Below are 20358 nucleotides of genomic sequence, written 5' to 3' on the forward strand. Positions count from 1 at the left end.
GAGCTAAGGAATGAACAGACAATCCACTGTCCCCTGCAAAAAGACCATTATACCACAATCAGACTGCCTCCCTAGAGCATACAGGTCTCATGATTTCACCGCCAGTATCAACAATTTCATTACACATCTGTGTGGTTGTGTGCTGCTGTGTGTGTTTTTGGTTTCAGTGTTAGAGGGCAGGTATGATAAACGGCACTCCACCAAAATATAAGCTCTCAAGATTTGCTAGGAAGGAAAAAAAAAACATGTATTTATCGACTGGTTGCCTGTTGACTCTCAGAAAAGCAATGAAGAGCAGCTGAATTCTTGGCAGTGGCTTCTTCTTGCTCCTCGGGAGCCCTCTATTTCCTGATATGCTTCTCACTCTGCAGAAATGCTGCCATTTTCCTATTTCAGTTCCCTGCACAATCATCAGCATTTCTCCTCCATGACATGAAAACAAACTAAGACTGAGTGCCTCTGCGTGTGTGTGGTTTCAAAACCCCTGTCAGCAATCACTGGGTGGGAGACAGCCATAAACTGCATTTTAGAAGCCAATAATGGGCTACTGCAGCGCTGGCAAAACTTATATCATATTATGCCTCTTCCCATTCAGACACAAATAGGATCATTATTTCTGATAACTATACAGCAAGTGCTGGATAATTTCATTACACTACTTGCCACTGCATAATTCTATACTTCAGCTAAATCATCATAAATCTCGCCGTACCTATTACTGTATTTAATTACAGCACAAAATCAATCAATAACATTATGTCCTACAAATTATTGGAACATTAGGGTTGATCTATACACACAATTCTTCTTCATTCTGCCTTCCACTAACATTAGCGTGTATGTGACAGCAAAACAAAGCGGTTTGAGAGGCTGTACACTGACTGGTGCTCGGTGGGTCTGTATATTTCTCAGCAGAAGACCTCATATTGTTTGTCAAAAGGAACAAGTGGCAATTTACAGCAGGACCTATAAAGTCCATCTCATCTGATGGGATGGGGGCAATGCCCTCATGTCATCCACCTTATAAAATGATGGACGCTCACGGATGTGAAAGCTGAAGTGTTTTATTATAAAGAAAGCAGAAGACATTTCATGGGCCACCACCAGCCTTCCCCTAATAAATAGGGGCTGTAAATGCATGTCTATATAGAGTGGGAGCCAATTCTACAACCTTTTTTTTTTTTTTTCAGTTTTTTATCAGTTTGAGAGACTGATTTAAGGTACATTTAAGGTTCTCCTGAGCATTTCATCAGTGTGTCAACCTTTAATTCATTAGTTTTACACAGTTTCAACAATGACATTAAAATCATTTTCTGCTCAAGAGAAGCTGTAAAATAGCATTTATTCATAGGATGGGACTTTTGTTTAAACTGGCACAGAAACCTATCAAACTATAAACATAAGGTATTAACGGCACATCTTTCAATCATCAAACTTTTCACTCCATCAACAGTCTATATTCTCAACTAATCTTTCAGACTTTCTCTACTATGTTGTCCTGTCCACAATAGTCTCTAATCTGCCTTCATACAGTCTCCTCCACAATGAACTCAATGGTATGCTGGGGCGACTGGCTCGTCTCCACCATGGTGATTTCATTTCCATCCATGGAAATAGTGGGAACAGTAATGGCCTGAGTTCCTAGAACAGAGGACGGCAGAATGACAACCTGTGAGGCTCCCTCCATGCCACTTAGCTGATCAGATGGGATCATGACCGTCTCGGTACCTCCTTCGGCCCCCTGCAGTACATATATGGTCTGCACTGAGCCAGAATCAACCTCCCCTGTGGTGGCCAGAGAAGATAAAACCTTGGCCCCCTCCAGGACCTTCTGGACCTGGGCCGCCTCGGCAGCTTGTGCCACCTGCTCAGCGGTTTCCAAAGGTAGGTCTCCATGTAGCCGCATGTGTTTATCCAGGTTCGAACGAGAGCGGAAGGCAGCAGGGCACTGGGGACAGGGGTAGGGCTTCTCGCCACTGTGGGTACGGGCGTGCTCGGTGAGTCGGGCAGCCACACTGAAACTCTTGCCACAAATCCAGCAGCAGAACGGCCGCAGGCCACTGTGGATGCGCTCATGGTCCTGCAGATGGGGTAGCTGGCGGAAACGCTTGCCACATGTGGTGCACTGGCAGAGGGATGAGGGAGAATGGGGAAGTGGGAAAGGGAAAGTGCACAAAATATAGGAAAGGTAAGAGGGTGGCAGGAAAGTACAGTTATGTTCACAACAGTACCAACGCACAAACTCGAATGCAATTAATATTTTCTGAGACCTCTCTTTATACTTTTCTGCAGATGCAGCACTTCTGGCTGAGATACAGGAAGAGCAGAGAGAACAGAGTACGGGGAAGACAGAGGGGATGAGACAGATAGAAAGCAATAGAAACAACAAGTTTTGTCAATTAATCAGATTTTCAGACTATCAATTGATTAATTGCTTGTCAACAAAGCATCAGAAAACAGTTTTAAAAAAATGTCCATTACAATGCCCTAGAGCTTCAAGTAAGAGCTTCTTGTTATGTCTGACCAGCAGTACAAAGCCCAAAATTATTTTTATTTACTGTTGTGGAATATGAAGAAATGCAGCTACTTTCAATGAACTAACAGAGGACAACAGAAAAAATGTTACATGTGAGCTGAGAGCTAAACAATTTCTAAAGTAAACTCCACAGCTGTACCTTCCCTGCCACCATTAACATTGCTTTTTGACTGCTCCCACCTGAGTGCAGACAATAAACTGTAACTAGATACTTGATTAAACCCAAAGCGGTAAAACAGAACGACTTTGTTTTGATTCCCACTGGAGACGCTAAGATTGACACAGTAGTGTACACTAATAAAATTACCTTTCCTGTTGAGATTGCTCTTTATATACTCAGCAAATATCAGCGCTCCTTCAGGAACGCAGTGTATTTGAATTGAATTAAAATTCATCCCCATAACCACCTCTGTGTTTGAGGACCAATACTCCTTGAACCTCAGTTTTTAGCATGCCTGATAGATATGGTTTAAAGCAAAGCCACAAACATGAAATCAATTTCTACAGTCCGACATGCTGTGATGGGCTTGGGTGGGTCTATAGTTGATGTCCTGCCTCGTCACCAGAGCAGCAGAGGGAGAGGAGGAGAGTCCCAGAATAGTAACAGGCACAGAGGGGAGCTGACAGGCCCTAACTCAGCCCTGCCATTAATCACAGGTACACAGGGAGGGAGGAAACACCCGCAGGACATACACTGCACAAATGGCCACGGCCCGCAACCAGAGAGATGGCCACAGCTATGAACGGGTGTGACGATGGCGAGTGAGGCCGTGCTGGATTTCAATTTGAAATACAGATGTTAAAGTGTATGAAAGCTTTGTGTAAAAGGACAAAATATGGTTCAGAGGGTGAGAGAAATTCCCTTTTTATGCAAGCACATGCACACCATCCTACTTCTTACCTCAAAGGGCCTTTCATCAGTATGTGTCCTCATGTGAACAGTGAAGGTGGAATTGTAGGCAAAATCCTTGTGGCAAATCTGACAGCGGAAGCGGGCTCGAGTTTTGGACTTGCTGAGTGTTCCCTGGAAATGTGCCAGCACATGCTCCTCCAGGGTATTGTTGCAGGTAAATCGGCGGCGGCAAGGCCTCACTGGGCATTTGAGAGGCGTCTGGCCCGTGTGGGACAACCGATGGAGGTCGAGACCCTCCTGGGTCATGCAACGGTGGCCACATAGGTCACACTCAATCTGAGGGAGGAATAAAGACATGAAGGAAAACAGGGAAGGCAGGCAAATAAAAAATGAGGAGTTGGAAAACAGGGTGGGGGTATTAATGAAAAAAGAAAAGGTTGGTGTTTTTATGGTCAAACTGTGACGTAAGCACAATGTCACAGTTCGATTACGACTGGAGACCTTTGTTAGATGTCACCCGCTTACTTTTCCAGGGGGTCTCGAATGTCAGCTATCCAATAAAGGCAAAATGCCAAAAAGAATCTCAAAAAGGTGAAAATAAATAGATAAAAAGAGCACATAAAATTTCAAGTGCTCGCTTTATTGTGGTTAAAAACATATCCATCACTTTAAGTTAGCAAATCTCTCACTCTGTGAGTGTCTATGAAGTTGAGAAGGAAAAACAGAATAATGATTATTTGCGCTCCTAACCTGTCCAGTGGAGCGCCCCCGGCCCTGACCCCTTCCGCGACCAGCATTCTTCTCCTCGTCTGTGGTAGGACAACGCTGCAGGTGGATTTCCAGCACGGACTGGTTCACAAACTGGGATGAACAGTGAGGGCACGCCGCTGGCTGCCTGTCTGTAATGGTGCAGTATCAGGTTTTAGACAGGTGGTCGTATTCTGTCCTAATACTTAAACAGAAATGGCTGGTGATTGGCAGCAATGCCCAAACAGGCACGAAACAAGATGTTAAGATATGAACTTGCGTTATAATTAAACAATAGTCCTTTTTCACATTCAACACATTAAAAATTAATGATGTAGTTTCAGGGTCTAGGTATTGTTCACACTGGCTCGTGGTCACACTGTCATAGTCCCCTGGGCACTTGAACAGAGTGAAGCCATCGTTATTGCTGTTAGTAACATCTCTTCTTTTCCAAAAAGCTTAACAACTCAAACTGGCTGCCGTGAAAAAGGTCCACTGGTCAATTAATTGATTAGACCATTGAGAGACAATTAATCAAACAATTCTGATAATGTGTTCATCATTAAAGCGATTTATCAAACAAAAGTGTCAAACATTTGCTGGTTCTGGCTTTTCAAACGTGATATTTGCTGCTTTTCTCTGCTTTATATAATAATGACTAAAATATTTTTGGTTTTGGATTGTTGGTAAGAAAACACGTCTACTAAAGACATCACCTTGAGCTCTTTTTCACATTTTATTGACAAATCAATTATTTGTAAATCCACAACAGAGTTTTTTACAATATCCACTTTTCTTGCCAGTCACCTTCTCAATTAACTGATTAATCATTTAGTCTGTGACTAAATGGCAAACAAAAAAAAAAAACACTATTTTTCAATAGCTAAATGTGGCACCTTGAGGCTTTTTTGTCCAACATGTCAAAACCTAAAAATATTAAATTTAGTGACAGCAAAAACAGCAAAACCTCTCAACTGAGAACTCAGAGTCAGCAAATGTTGGGTATTTTGCTTGAAAATTGATTTAAATTATTAATCTGCTGCAGATTAATCTTCTGTCAAACAGTAAAGCAGCTCATTCATTCATTGTTTCAGCTCTGATCAGCTTGTGGCCTAGTTGTATTTTGGTAAAGCGAACCATGCTCTCACTTGGGTTGCTCTTGAGAACCTGCCTGGAAAATCGCTGACACTGATGGTTCATCAGTATGTCCATAGGTCATCACGCCAACATCTTGCAATCTGCTAACCATCTGTACTGTCTATCCCAGTGGGGGCGATCCACTCTGCTCCCCATTGGGACCCTCTAATTAAACCTTTAATAAGGACAATCTCAGCCTATGGCCCTGGACTGATCAATGGATCAATCTCTCCAATCATCTCTCTCAAAGGAGGAACGTACCTCTGACCCCTAATGCACGCTGACTCTTCAAGCTTAACTAATGAGGTTGCCGTGCCAACAGCCCCCTGATTAAGATGAAGTGTCAACATGTTGACCCAATTCATTTACCTCCACCCTCCTTCTCCAGTCTACATGGGAGGCAGATCAATGGAAAGTCATTGACCTAATGCATCAGAGGAACAATACACATACAACATGGATGTATGTTTGTAAATAAACAAGATAGGCCACCCAGGCAACTTGATGGAGGCATTTATCGCCAACTTTGCATTAATCAATAGTAATTCACTTAATGTTGTACTGATAAGAACATCATATCTGATAAGTTTCCATTACAACAAAGTGTATGGCCTTTATATCTGATCTCGATATGTTCATCACAATGTGTGATCCTGTTGAATACATTAACTCTTTCTCACTGATGGAAACACTGATCAAAGACAGACGAAAAGAACTGGTCACACGGACAAAGAATATTTGGCTTGAAAAGACAGGCAAAAAAAAGAGACTGAATGACCAAAAACCACAGAGGATTGTTCGATATTAATTCTGCTATTTTCAAGATGCTCCTGCTAACCATATAAGTATTGAGTTGAAAGATATATGCCGGACTGAGCCCTGAACTCTCACCTTGATGAGTGAGAGAGTGCAAGTCGAGGTCTTTCCTGCGTGTGAAGGCCTCTCCACATTCAGGGCAAGGGAATGGGTGGCTGGTGTGGAGCAGTCTATTTAAACAAGCAAAAACATATATATATTTAAGCAAGTGCACAAACACAACAAAGTAAGATAATTTAACCATATAATATTACTTATGCTGTAGACAACAATTAGAGTTTCAAACCCGAACACAAATATGTTCAGATGGGAGAAAATAGGTAAAAACATGCCTCAGTGTGCAATGTGCAATAATCACACATTTAATTAAATAAAATCTTTATACGATCCAATATATTTAATACATTTCAAATTTAAAATTTCCCAATTCCAAAACATATAATAAATCTTAATAAAGAGGGGGAAAAAGTCATGTTTTGGTTTTTGCGCTGCCGGCCTATATGTGACTTGTGGGAGGATTGCCAGCAAGTATGTGCTTAGCTGTGCTTCAGGTTAAATAAGGGGTATTAGCTGAGTGTATAAAGGCTGGAGATAAAAGAACAGCAGTAAACTGGGAGGAGTCAGAGTGAGGACATGAAAGACTATATTTATCCATTGCATAACGTTACGCTGGATATAGCCTTAGGGGAGGAGAGAAGTGTTAGGATGTATTCACCTAATGCTGCATCAGGCCTGCTTTCACAGCAAGGAGAAAAAAAAAGACACACACTGGGCAGCTTCTCATAATCAGAACAAACAAGAATGATGTTGAAGTTTTAAAAACATCCTTCACTGAATAGTGCATGCATACAAGTATATGTATTATGTATATCATACTCCTACAAGTATTGCAGAAGTACTTAACCACACACATCACTTGAAGCAAAGTACAAGGCTAGAGGTGATGTGCAAAGACCTCTCAAGGTCTGTATAAGAGTCCAGGCTGTGTCTATTCCCTGTTAAATAGACAATAGAAATCAATATTTCAAAGACAGCTGACCCCGAGGTGGATGGGAGAATTAAAATTTCAGTCAGGGTCACTTCTCCTTCCAGCCAGATGTCCTCTAATGAGTAGGACTGATGCTGTACAGTATTAGTAGGTAAGTATACACTGTACAGTGTTAGTAATACACATAGGTAAAGCTGTGGAAAAAGCTTCAAAGTGAACCTTGAGTTAACATTATTTTGTCAAAATTAATTATCTTTGGGTTTTGGAGGTTTTCAAACAAGACAGGGATGTCTTGTGGCATCTTGTGATGAGCATTTCCCTAATTGACTTATCAAAAATATAATCAACGGAGTAACTGATAAGCCATAATACTGATTGCTTTTGGCTCAGGAAGTACAACAGAAATTGTCCAAAACATTTGCTACACTAGTTTCCAGAACGTGCCACTGGTTTTAACAGACAATCACAAGTGTAGTCCATAGGGATTTGAACAATGAAACCTTGATCCTGATCCATGTCCTGCTGGTAAAAACATGACATATTCAGGTTCAGTATATCCCCTCCCCCTTGCTTAACCAGGTAGGCCAGGAACAGGCTCCATCTTGGGTTGTCGTTATCTTAATTTACTGGGCCTCTGTCTGCCAGTCATATGTGGCTGAGGCTCAAGGACACCCAGACATCTCAGTTAGTGCATGTGCTACACGGTTTAAAGCTCTTGCTCAGTGATCGGACACGGCTCAGCTACTACAGCTCCTGGCAAGGGTGGGTTATCTAAATCCTGCCCTGGGTTCTGTTTGCAACCGAAAGTCTAATGTATTTACACAAAAAAAATGTTGAAATTAAATACTGACAATTGTCTGACATGTTCTCATTACACTCCCACAAATAAAAGATGCTAAAAATTAAGGTTAACAAAGTGTTATTACTTGTGATGGTTAAGCTGATCCTCTGTGTTGAACCGTGAGGGGCAGTGAGGACACGAGAGAGGAGCTCCTTCACTGTCCAAACCACACACCTGCATTAAGGGACACAGAATTCAAGGTCAATAAAATGATGAATGATGATGAAATTCAATGTTTTTTCCAAAATAAGTTATCATCAGCTACCTTTTCAAAAGTGTGATGCCTACCAAAAAAATGACATCCAAGTCAATTTCTCAATAATTTCATTTCATGTAGTTTTCTATTCTCATTTTTTAAATTTTCATATGAGCTTGAATATTAATTTGAGAACAATTTTAGTAGTAGAAAATAGTAGAAATGTACCGGTTTTCGTCCACGCTTGCGCTGAGGCTTTGCTGATGTGTGAATTCGCTTGTGTCTCTTCAGGGTGGAGGCCTGGGAGAAGTTTTTGCCACAAAAATCGCAGCTGAAGGGCTTGCTGCCCGTGTGGTTCATGCTGTGGCGCAGCAGGCTCTGGGAGTTAGTGAAGGACTTTGTGCACACCTTCACAACAACAATAATCAAGATTAGTTCCAGAGATATAATCTAAAAGAGTTTTAAGTTCCTCCTTTAAGGGAATGAATCATGTTGTATGTGGCTAAATTTGATCAAATTACAATTTTCAAATTAATTTCCACTGTACAGAGACACTGGAGAATCTGTCAAATATAATGAGGTTGGAGGTTTAAATTGTGTCTGTCTCCCCTTCAAAGCATTACATCATCTCATCAATGTCAACTGCACGACATAAAAGACATTTACATCAAAGCTGTTATCCCTCAGACTCAAGAAAGGACACATTGTGATTAGATTTTGATTGGCACCTTGCACGTGAAGAGCTTTTCTCCGGTGTGGCTATACACATGGGTGCGGAGGAAGACGCGTCGGGTGAAGGTTTTGCCACAGTAAGGGCAGACGTGGGGTAATGGTGTGCGGGCCCAGTCCTGCAGCAGCTTCACAGGCGGAGGGTGGTTGGTGTTGTTTGAATCTGCTGCAGTGCTGGCTTCTGTTTCTTCTTTGGTGCCTGAACCCTTGTTTCCTGACAACAACAAAAAAATGTCCATTAAATGAAATAATGACATATTTTCTCCAAAATTGGTTTTAAAGCAATTAATTCCAGTTACCTTTATATGCATTACCACCGCTCAGGACCCTGAAAGAGGGCCTACCTCTCTTAGGAAGGGGTGAACCTGAATCACTGGCAGAGGCAGGCGGGGAAAGCAGTCGCTTTGAGCTCTGTGTGGTATCCTGAGGTTCAGTGGTGGCTGTTTCATCACCACTTTCAGCACCATCCACCACCTCTGTCCCTGACGTAAAGCGGTGCTCCCGGCGATGGTACAGGTACTGGGTGGTGTTCATGAAGCTAACGCCACAATGGGAGCAACTGTGTAGTGGCTCCTTCAGGCCGTGCTTCTGCTTACGATGGGCAGCCAGGCCTCCCTCATCGCTGAAGCTCTTCCCACACTGGGTGCACATAAACAACTCAGGCTGTGTGAAAGTGGATGTGACACTGGTAGTGGAGGGAGTGGCATCCTGCCCCTGCTCATCAGTCCCATTGCTCTGAGTACAAACTTCCTCTGATGGTGTCGCTTCAGAAACCACTACAACCTTTTCTTCACCTTGCTGTCTGTGCTGTTTCCGGTGGTAAAGAAAAAGTGTAGTGTTTAGAAAGCTTTCCCCACACACAGAGCAGCGGTGCAGAGCTTCTTCAAAGCCGTGCTGGGTCTTGCGGTGGGCCACTAGTTCAGACACCAGGCCGAAGCAAGAGCCACAGTCCACACACAGCAGCACTGGTTCAGGCTTGGGCTTTTTGTTTGCACCTCTCTTCTTGGGAGACGAATCCTCCGGATTAGAGGTCGAGGAGGCCGCCTCAGAAACGGGAGGATCAGAGCTTTGAGCTGTAGACGTCTCTGTAACCTGCTGCCTCTCTTCCTCTTCTACAGGTTCCTCCACTGGTTCTGGGTTAAGATTTTTGCTGGATTCACTCTTTGAGAGAGAGGAATCATCAGGATTTAAAGCTGAAGTGGGGCTCTGAGCTGAGGATGTGTCTGCCTCAGGTTGTGAATCAGGGTTTGACTTGCTCCCAGAGGCAGACTGCTGACATGTCTCTTCTTTACGGTGTTGTTGCCAAAGGTCCAGGCTCTTGAAAAGTTCATCACAGTCCCCACACTGGTAGAGGATTCTGGGCTGGTCTGATGACAGCTTTGCACTAACTGTAGCCTGCTTAAATGTAGTTTTATCAAGTTGCACAGAGGATGGTCCTGCTTGGACTTGAATCTGTGGGACTGTAACTGTCCTTGATATATTTATTACCTTTTGCTGCAAAGACAAGGGAGGAAAAGAAAAAAAAAAAATCAGAGATTACCTCCAATGTTTCACTTGTTCTTTGTGTTTCTGTTTACAAAGAAAATGACTGTGTAATACTAATCAAATAGCTGTTTCAAGTAAATTCAACCTGCAGTGTTTTTCTTTAATTTTATTCTGTCTGGCAGATGAGGAATGAGAATTCAGTGTTGGGGTACTGAGGTCAGTTAGAGCAGCATATGTTTAGAGCCAAGGTTCCTTTGAGAGCTCCAGACCACCAAGATAAGGCCTCAGCCTGGACGATATTTATCAAAGGTTGAATGGGTCACTCCACAGGGTTTTACAATTGCTCCTTCTGTCCATTCAGATGATAAAAACAGAACATCAAGGCCAAGGTTAAAGACGTCTGAAACTGCCTCAATCACAACAGTTCAACATGTCTCCCATACAATAATGATTTGCGGCGTACAGCTTAAGCGGTTTTGCTAATTTTTTTTTTATCCTGTAAGCAGATGAAAATTCAGGGCATCTTGGCTGATGGTCTGCTGAGCATTACTTTTTTGTCTTGCCAACAAAAGGGCATATTTTTTTAATAAGGCCGTACAGAATATAACTTTGTTAGTTCTGAAGTATGTGCTGACTAACTGCACACTTAAGCCTCTAATGGAGCAGAAAGTCAAGATTGGTCAACAATAGGATTTATGTTTTGAACGCACCTGGAAGTTAAATAAGACTTTTCATCTTATTTAACAACTACAGCTCAACACAGTGAAGAGCTTATGTCATCCTACATGCAGACAGCCTGGCAAATCTAGCCAACTAAGGATATCATACAAGACCGTGCTTTCAAAAAAAGCATTATTCGAGCACATGCACTGTAGTCTATTCATGTTCTTGCAATTTTACACCTGAGTGTCACTCAAAAGACCCGATAACATTTCTGTAGGTTTTTCTCCGAACTCTAGCATTCACAAAACTGGCATCATTCCCGGACACAGCACAAAAAAAACCCACAAAGAAAAACAGCCTATCAGCCCATCTCTGGCACTACACTGGAGATAAGGTTGCACATTATGAAAGAGACAAAAAAACAGAGAAATAGAGAAAATTAATGATATTATCTGATATTGTTTAGAGAAAATAATATCAGAGAGAAGTATTAGTAAAAGAAACAACTGTGTGTCCTCTGTTTATAAAAGTCATTTCACACATGAACACTGGCTCGCCAAAAAAATACTACATCACTTGGAAAGCTGAACCGAGCCAAGTTAGAGGTTAGAGTACAGGTAGAGTTAGAGTAGATCTTCACAATTCAGAATAAGCCTCTTCACGCTGTGCAAGAAAAATCTTGGACAAGCCTTAAAATGGAGGCTATGAGTTTTCAGCCAGAGCTCCTACACATACCTCAAAGAAAATATCACAAAGAAAAACCAAGTGTAAAATTCTGAACATTTAATTAATTTAACTGGCACTGTAATGTAATCCTCCCTAGCCTACTTATTATAAAACTCACCTATCATTGATGTTTATTTTTAATGTAGCAGAATTAACAATAGGGTGTTTTTCATATTTATGTCATAGGTCCTTCATTTTATGATAATAAAGAGGCTTTCACTTTAATATTTAAAATAAGGCTTCCATTACTGAAGTGACATACCATACTGTTGGTAGGTACATACTGTGTGCACAGACACAAACAGAGTGGCACTCATGGGTGCAATTCTGATTAACCAAATCGCCTTTGATTGGACTTGTTTTGTGGATGGTTTTGAGGAGACATTTCTTTAACATTTTCCTTTAATGTTTGATCTTCTCACTCTCACACACAGGAGACACCGCCTCAGGGTTGTATGGCTCCAGCCAAGACCAATCAGTCAAGTTGTAGTTTAATTCCGCGTCTGTCCAGATATATCTACGTAGTGGAGATTTCACATTGAATAATGGCCAGAGCAGTTTATTGCATAAAGTTATGCCACAGTGAACTTGACCTTTTGGACAGAAAATGCCATCACTTCATCATTTTAGCCCTATTAGAAGTTTATGTGAAATTTTGTCATAACTAGTGTATCTATTCTTGAGTTGTGGCCAAAAATGTATTTTGTGAGGTCACAGTGACTTTTGACCTTTGACCACCTAAATCTAATCAGCTCATCCTTGAGTCCAAGTGAAAGTTTTTGTGTTCCAGAGTTATTGCGTTCACGAGAATGGGATGGACAGACAACCCAAAAACATAATGCCTCCGGCCATGGCTGTCATTGGCGAGGAGGCATAATGAAGTGCAAATTACACTCTGTGAATTCAATCACTCATCTGAGAAATGAGTACAGCCGTGTTAAAAGAGCTCTCTGCATCCATTTGAGACATCAGCAGCCATTGTTTTCTATCAATGTCATATAATGCAGACAGAAATTACAATAATCTAGCTAATGAAGTGGGGTGTCCTACAATAAAACCAGCTTATAGCAAAGCAGAGGCCAGGAAGTTATAAGGTACGCAGGTTTTATAGTGTTTCTCCAACTGATTCATCTATGAGAAGGCCAATGAGCGATACATCAGGAGAAAGGGTGGCACTGACTGATGCATTTCTCATGCTTCTCTTCCCACTGGCAACTCAGGATGCAATCTGTCTGTCATGAGTGTCACTGTGCTTTATGGACGTGTGTTGAAGACTGTAAGGAAGGAAGTCTGGGCATAAGCTCAGACAGCCATGCCCTACTGCTAAGCGGGGGCCAATGACTGCTTTTAACCCTGAGGGCTTTCTGAAGCTGTCAGGAGAGAGGCACAAGAAAATAAAAGTGTGAGTCGCACCAAGACTCGGCTAAATATGTCAAAGTTAACAGAATGACTCGCCCTGTTATACAACTTTCAAACTCTGCAATTCAGATGGCGCCCTCATGGAACTCTGAACCGATAGAGCTCAACAAATTTAATGAAATGCATCCCAAAAGAATATATACCAAACAGGAAACACACACTGTAAAAAAAACAAAAAACACTGAACACAATGCATTATGTAAAAATCCACAGGCCTTTCAAATGCATTAGCCAAACAATAAAAATACAACAGAATTAACATACAGCATACATTTAGTACCCAGAGGAAAATGCAGAAAAATGACAAGTTGTAGACTTCACCCAAAGAAGCAAAAGAGTAGCCCCATCACAGAAAGACAATGAAAACAAATTGTTCATTATTACTGAAGCATGAGGAACATTTGTGTGATTCAGCTGGCCTCGCTGGATAACATGTAAATGTGGCGTCCTGGACATCAATCTGGCCTGGGACCTTTATCGCACGTCCCTCTCTTCCACTCTCAATCTTGCCCAAATTAAACTAATGTGATTTATTCTATTACGTCCAAAAATAGTGTAGAACTTGCTTGTACTTCTTGTAACCATGTTGCTATTGTTTTCCATGATGTGACCAAAAACAACCTCTCGATTAAGCAGGCTTATCTGCTTTGACTTAACAAAATCTTGTATACACCAGCACTTTAAGAACAGAATTCAACCAACAACTCTTATTTATAATATAAGTTAAGCTAAGTAAAAACATACGTTTTCATGCACTCTGAAATATAAAGCCAAATTTAAAACATCCAGCGCACCATGGGCCATAATCAATCCACTTTTAGCACTGCCACATTTTGCCTGTTCCACCCGTTTGCCTCACAAGTGACTCATTACTCTGAAAAACAACATGCTAATGTGTTATTTTGCCATTACACTAGAAAGAAAGCAAGTCCAGGTGGCACTTAAGTACTTGGAAAAAAGAAACAGTTGTATAATCTGCAGGCCTTGCTACACATCCACTGCCAAATTATCAGGGTAAACATTAGGGGGTTAACAAACGTATAATTACAATTGAGTTAGTGACCGATATTTGTCTCTGATATGTACAATGGTGTACTGCATGCACATACACATGTTGAAGTGTGAACTGAAAAGGTGAATCCAGCCTAACAAAAAATGGCGTAAAGATCTCCATATCGTCTGTACGCTAGACGTTGAAGGAAAAATCTTTTAGAAATGTATCTAATGAACTTGTGACTCCTTATAATATTATGATGATTGTTTTTACTTTATTTTAGATAATTTAAGAAACTCATGCCTGTTTATCCATCTGAACTAGATACTGTCTGCACTCTTTCACAGCGACTGACAGTTGCCTAGCCCATCTATATCATTTGTGTTACTGTTGTAATAATGTTTTAATGGGGCCCTCTTGACCAGGTTTCTCTTCAGAGGGAGATTTTATTGAGTATTTTGCCTGGTTCAATTAAGTTAAATAACATAAATTTACAGATGTCATGTAACAATTACACCATAAAAAGCAAATTAAAAATATGACATCAGCATGCACCTAAATCAGACATAAATACAGAGCAACACCTTGAAATGAGTCAGTTAATCATTACAAACAACTTAATGTTCTGATGAGTGCTCTGATGAATGTCACCATTACTATGATGAGAACCAGAGCATTGTCAATTCATGACTTAAGTTATACTTGTTGTTTCAATGTCATTCTGCAGGTATGATTTAGAGGCTTTTATGCGAGCACACAGCTGGCCTTTTAAGGTCCCCGCCATCACAATATTGATGCTTTTTTTAGTCCTATTCTTGGATTCAAAAACATCCAGGCACAATCACATGATGAAAGGGGGGAAATTGTGGACTGTGCCAGCACTTACCTGAGCCTGTAGCAGTGGAACAGTGATAGAGGTGGTTCCTGATGTGTCTGTCTGTTCATCCTCAGCAGTGCACGTCAACTGGTGCTTGAGCACCTCTTCTAGAGTGTTGAACTCCTGGTAGCAGGGGAAGCACATGTACACCGACGAACTCTCCATGGCTGCCAGAGGATTAGAAATCAAAAACATTTCATAAGAGAAGCAGCAATTCAAGTCTGATTTAGATAAAAGGTGAAATAGTTCACGAAACTCAACATGCTTTGCATATTAAGGTAATATCACAACGTGAGCCTTGTACAGATGCCTACCCACCGGTGAATTACATTTGAAGTTAGGTTGTGAACATTGCCCTCTCCTGATGAAAAGAAGTGCCTGCATATATTATCAAGACAACAGCTTGGACTCAAGTGCCAGGAGGCTAACTCTAGGGTTGCCAAGATGACTCACCATGCACTGAGCCTGGACTAATTATTATTTTTTAGCTCATGCTGCTGCTGAGGGTATACTACAATCAAAAACACAATCTCTGCAACCCTTCCCACTCATAAGATAACAGTCAGACCACAGACTACACCAGCAGAGCTCTACTTTGAAAAAAGAACCTTACAAATAAGAGAAACCTACTGATGAAGATCCACATCAACACCTTTGAAAGACATCAATGTGACATTTTAGTTTACTGGCAGACAAGACTATAACTTAAATCATAAGGATGGTGATATTCTATATGTTTCTTGTAGTTGAGAAATCCCATAAAAAGACAACCAACCATGCTATTTGTTTATTTGTCTTCCCCAGCCAGTCTGTGTCACTCCTCACAAACTTAATTAGTTCCTACTTATGACAGAAATGTTTGAAAAGGGACATTTTCCCCCCAATTTTTCCACTCTGGGTTTTAGCAAATGTTACTAAAACTGTGTGGAATCATCTCAAAAAACTAAAGTAACCACATGGTGGAGGGATGTACCGGGGAAGAACTCATCCAATTTTGGTGTGGATCTGATTAAGAAGGCAGAACCAGACTTTTTTTTTAATCATTTTATTCAACATTGTGAGAAAGGGCATTTTCAATATATTGTTTGGCCTTGGCGGATGTTTGTGCTCTTCCAAATGCCATTCCAGTTTTCATCAATTATTTTCTCAATTAATCGCTCTGTCTATAAAATGCCGGAAAATAGTGGAAAAGATAGCCATTATAATTTTCCATATCTGGAAGTATCTTCTTTTGTCTCACCAGTAAACCCGAATCCAGAGATAGACAGTTTACTATCATTTATAACAGAGAGGAGCATCAAAATCTCATATTTGAGAAGCTAGAAAGAGGAATATTTGACATTTTTCCTTAAGAATAAGTTTCCGTCAGTTGACTAACTGATTAATCAACTCATCCTTGCAGGTCTAATTTAGTGTTGGTTTTAGTCTTTTCATTGTCTTTTCAGTTGTTGATGCTGAGAAAAATACAGAATACAACCACACTTGCTTACAATTATTAAGCCTATCCTCATTGAGATAAATGTCAGACAAAATAATAGAAATACCTGTCCATATAACACAAAACAATTCAGCAGCACCACAAACTATAGCCTCCAAAGTAAACATAAAGTTATTTAATTCAAACTTTTATTTTAAAAGTTTCGACAAAAACTGAACATTATAACCTTCACGACATTAGGATTTGCTGCAGAATTGTTGTATTAGATTGAATTGGTTTTAGCCAGGTGTACCTAATAAACTGCCAATTGAGTGTAGTGTTAAAACCATTTCAGTTACTATTTTTAAATCTTGTACCTATTGAAATATAGTTATCAAATGCTGTTGAGCAGCATTTTTTAAATGTAAGGTTGATCCCTAAAAATGTACGCTCAGTTTTAACCTAGATGCTTTTTCAATTGGAAATCACCGAAATCATTAGGCTATTACTGGGCAAGTCTATGAGGTTACAATCCTGAATCTATAAATTTATGTCTTATCTGTTTAATCTATATTTTCATCTTCTGCTGCCGGAAGCACTTTGTCCCAATCAGGTGACAGCTGAATTAAAAGTCAATCTAACAAACAGGTGGATCCCAGAAATGTACTATCATTGAGAAAATTCAATAATGTGGGCTCGTGGACCGAATAAAATGTAATAATGTTAACTGTGTGATTCCTTTCGCCACTCCAACATCTTTTTTTTGGTTTTACTCCTGCGTTCAGACTAAATGGAATTTAAAACCAAAAACAGTCTCCATCGTGTGTAAATCTGAAAACACTGACTTGGCATTTTAGTGTGTACTGTGAAAACAGAGCTTTGTTGAAATGATGCTATATCAGTGAACACACAGATGGTGGCAGTAGCTTGGCATTTCATTGTTTTCTTTAACTAAATCTTGAAACAGAAATAGTATGCCATTTAGTATACCATGCCCAGTAAGAGGAGAATCACCCTTTTTGGCATTTTAATGTGAATAGGTGTCTAAGGCTGAAACAAGCTGAAACGCCTGGCGTGGACGCATGTCATTTTAGCATGAAAACAGCATTTCAGAATTTGGCGGCTTAATGTTGACAAAGCCTAAGGCTCTTTGACTGCTGCTGCTTCTGTGTTTAGAAGATGAATGTTCACTGTCACACATTATTCTTTCTGGCTCCACTGGATTCAAATGGAGGCTCTGCTCTTTATTCAACCATTGCCATGATGAATCATAGTATCTGAGGTCCATTGATGATTTTTTTCATTCACACAAGTCAGAGTTGATTGAATTAACTCTTATCAGCTGTTCTGGATTTTGCAATCCCAGTGTTAGTCAACGCAGAGTTTCTTAAACCCGCTTTCTCAAAAACCTGTCTGGGGAAGTAATGACACTGACATATGTAGCAGAGGTCAGTTGAGAACCAAGAATAAAGTTTTAGCCTCGGGCCCCCCACCCCAGGAAGTTAATCCGGCCATGGTCCGCGTCTACTCGAACCCATTTACTTGCAAGCACCGAAAGTAGTATCCTGTCCTCCGATATGCCTTTAGTACAGAGCAGGAGGACATAACATTTCGCTAAACGCCATGAATGCTAGTCTATGACATGCATAATGGAGGATGACCCAACGCTAGTCAGTACTTGAGAGTGTTTACTGCAGGGGCAATATCAGTCCGACGTTGACTCACAACTCGACCAGCCTCTTACAGTTCATGCAGTGACCCGCTAATACCTAATTTCAGCAACTGTGACCCTCTTTGCTTGGGGTCTGACTCAAGATAGAATGAACGCCAGTTCCACAGCTAGCGATTAGCATCTCGCTAGCCAACCGTATTATCTCTAACCACTGTAGTGTTGCTAACATGCAATGATAGCCATCTTTCTAGCAACAAAGCTAACGTGTCCGCGGCGTGGTAGTTAGCTCCCTCGCTAGCTCGGAAGCTAATAAAACAGCTGTTAGATCATTCCTTGTTAGCAGGCGTCGAAGCCAGGTTGGCTAGCGACTAAACCCGGTTTACCACTTAGACCAGTGGTGCTTACTATCTAATGCCAAGGAGAAGAAGAAGAAAGGAGCGAAGAAGGAGGGCGGGATACGCTTCTTCGGTGGTATAATGGCGGCGACAGACTAAAAGTTAACATTAGCTGTCTCCCCCCGTTGAAATCCTCCATACATTAATATCAGTGTCTAATATCTCACCGAAAAAGTAACATTAATGTAAAATAAGTATATTTAATTCAACACAACTCACCGCACTCGGATGTTACCCGTTGAGGAAATAGGACAACAACTTCAGTTTTTTTTCTGCATGTTAGAACGCCCGGCCTGATTGGCTGAACCGGTCACTTCATCATCCAATAGGATCCGACTACACATAACACTCACAGAGTTTGTAATGCGAAAGCGCGGCGGTGCTGCTGCAGCCTGGTCAGTCAGGGACACTCAAATTCACATGTTACAGCCTTAAAACGTGTGCTTCCTAGTTTTCCTACTTATCTATAATAGTAAACAAGAGCAGTTAGACTAGGTTCATGAACAATGAACAATCAATTGATTTTTAAATAAGATTCTAGTCAGACCTATTAATAATGAAAATAAATGTTGTCTGCAGCCATACTATTGATATGTTGGAATAATACGACCTTGCTGTAGGTTTTATGTGTGTTAATTACTTGACAGACACAATTAAAGCAATCTGATGAGACAACATTAAATAAACTAGCACAATATAAATTAAAACAATGAAAGGCTTAAAAAATAGACTTGCACCCCCTGCACAAGATTGGGGGTCTCAAAATGAAGGACCCATTATATATTGTAATTCAATGGTGCAAATTTCTAACCAATTTGCAATTAATCAAATGTAGATAGAAATGATATGGAGTAAGCCTGGAGCTTTTGGGGCCCCTGGGAACTTGCCTGCTTTGCGTGGTTGGTGATACAGCCTTGAGTAGCATAGCCTACCTATAGCCTAAAGAGCTGGACTTAAGTATAATTATGAGATACTTGTTACTTGAGTAATTCCATTTTCTGATATACTCTACATTTCAGAGGAATATATTCTACTTTCTGACCTACTACATTTATCTGACATTTATAGGCACCTAAAGTAAAGTGAGGATGTTTTCAAAATAATGCCATGACCATTCTCCACTTATGCACAGTTTTTTAAGATATTTGGCAGGTAGGATGTTCCAAGCATCTCGGAGAACTTGTCATTGTTCCTCTGTGGATTTAGGCTGTCTCAGTGTCTTCTGCTGCTTCATGTATTCCCAGATTGATTCCATGATGTTGAGATCAGGGCTCTGTGGGGGCCAGACCATCTGTCGCAGGACTCCATGTTCCTCTTGCCACTGTATGTTTGGACTTGCTGTCATGCTCCAGAATGAATTTGGGACCCATCTGATGCCTCCCTGAACTTCAAAGTCTAATGTCAAGAATGAACTTTTTTCAACGTTTCATGCTTTTATCTTAAACCAAAGATAGATATAGATATACAGTTTTTATCTTTGTAGCTCAAAGCCTTAGTTTACACGGGAATAGGACAGAAGTCAGTGCAGAACACATACATTAGATGGCCTAATAGTTGACATATAGACTCCAAACCTAAAATCAGTCATTTCATCTTAAAACAAGACAGTCAGCAGCAGTGACTTAAAATATATCAAATCTCAAATACATCAAAGATGTTTTTATTTATCTATTATTATATATGGACTAAGGTTAAAACTGCATAAATGGCAGACTAACAACATATGCTGCAAAAAATTAAAAATTAAAAAGAAATGCCATCATAAAATACTGAGTAAAACTTGTACATGTCTACAATTTCTTCCTCAAAACAATAAAATAGCAACTTAAAACCACCCAAAAGCTGTTTGTGTAGTTGCTGGCAGACT

At 40.6% G+C, this 20358-nt stretch overlaps 1 protein-coding gene across 1 annotated transcript; it reads right to left on the reverse strand.

The window, feature by feature from the left end:
* Positions 1-1048: 1048 nt before the first annotated feature.
* Positions 1049-18868, reverse strand: znf574 (zinc finger protein 574). The gene is made up of 10 exons (XM_071470809.1): positions 18711-18868; positions 15017-15174; positions 9143-10337; positions 8843-9057; positions 8343-8522; positions 8004-8092; positions 6165-6259; positions 4140-4288; positions 3438-3725; positions 1049-2125 (listed from the first exon to the last, which is right to left on the reverse strand). The coding sequence occupies exons 2-10, from the start codon at positions 15170-15172 to the stop codon at positions 1526-1528; spliced, it is 2967 nt and encodes a 988-aa protein (XP_071326910.1). The 5' UTR covers positions 15173-15174; positions 18711-18868; the 3' UTR covers positions 1049-1525.
* Positions 18869-20358: the final 1490 nt, after the last annotated feature.

This window comes from Trachinotus anak, unplaced genomic scaffold (genome assembly GCF_046630095.1).
Source record: "Trachinotus anak isolate AG129_WGS33_773 ecotype Australia unplaced genomic scaffold, CSIRO_AGI_Tana_v1 ptg000032l, whole genome shotgun sequence".
NCBI classification, from domain to species: domain Eukaryota; kingdom Metazoa; phylum Chordata; class Actinopteri; order Carangiformes; family Carangidae; genus Trachinotus; species Trachinotus anak.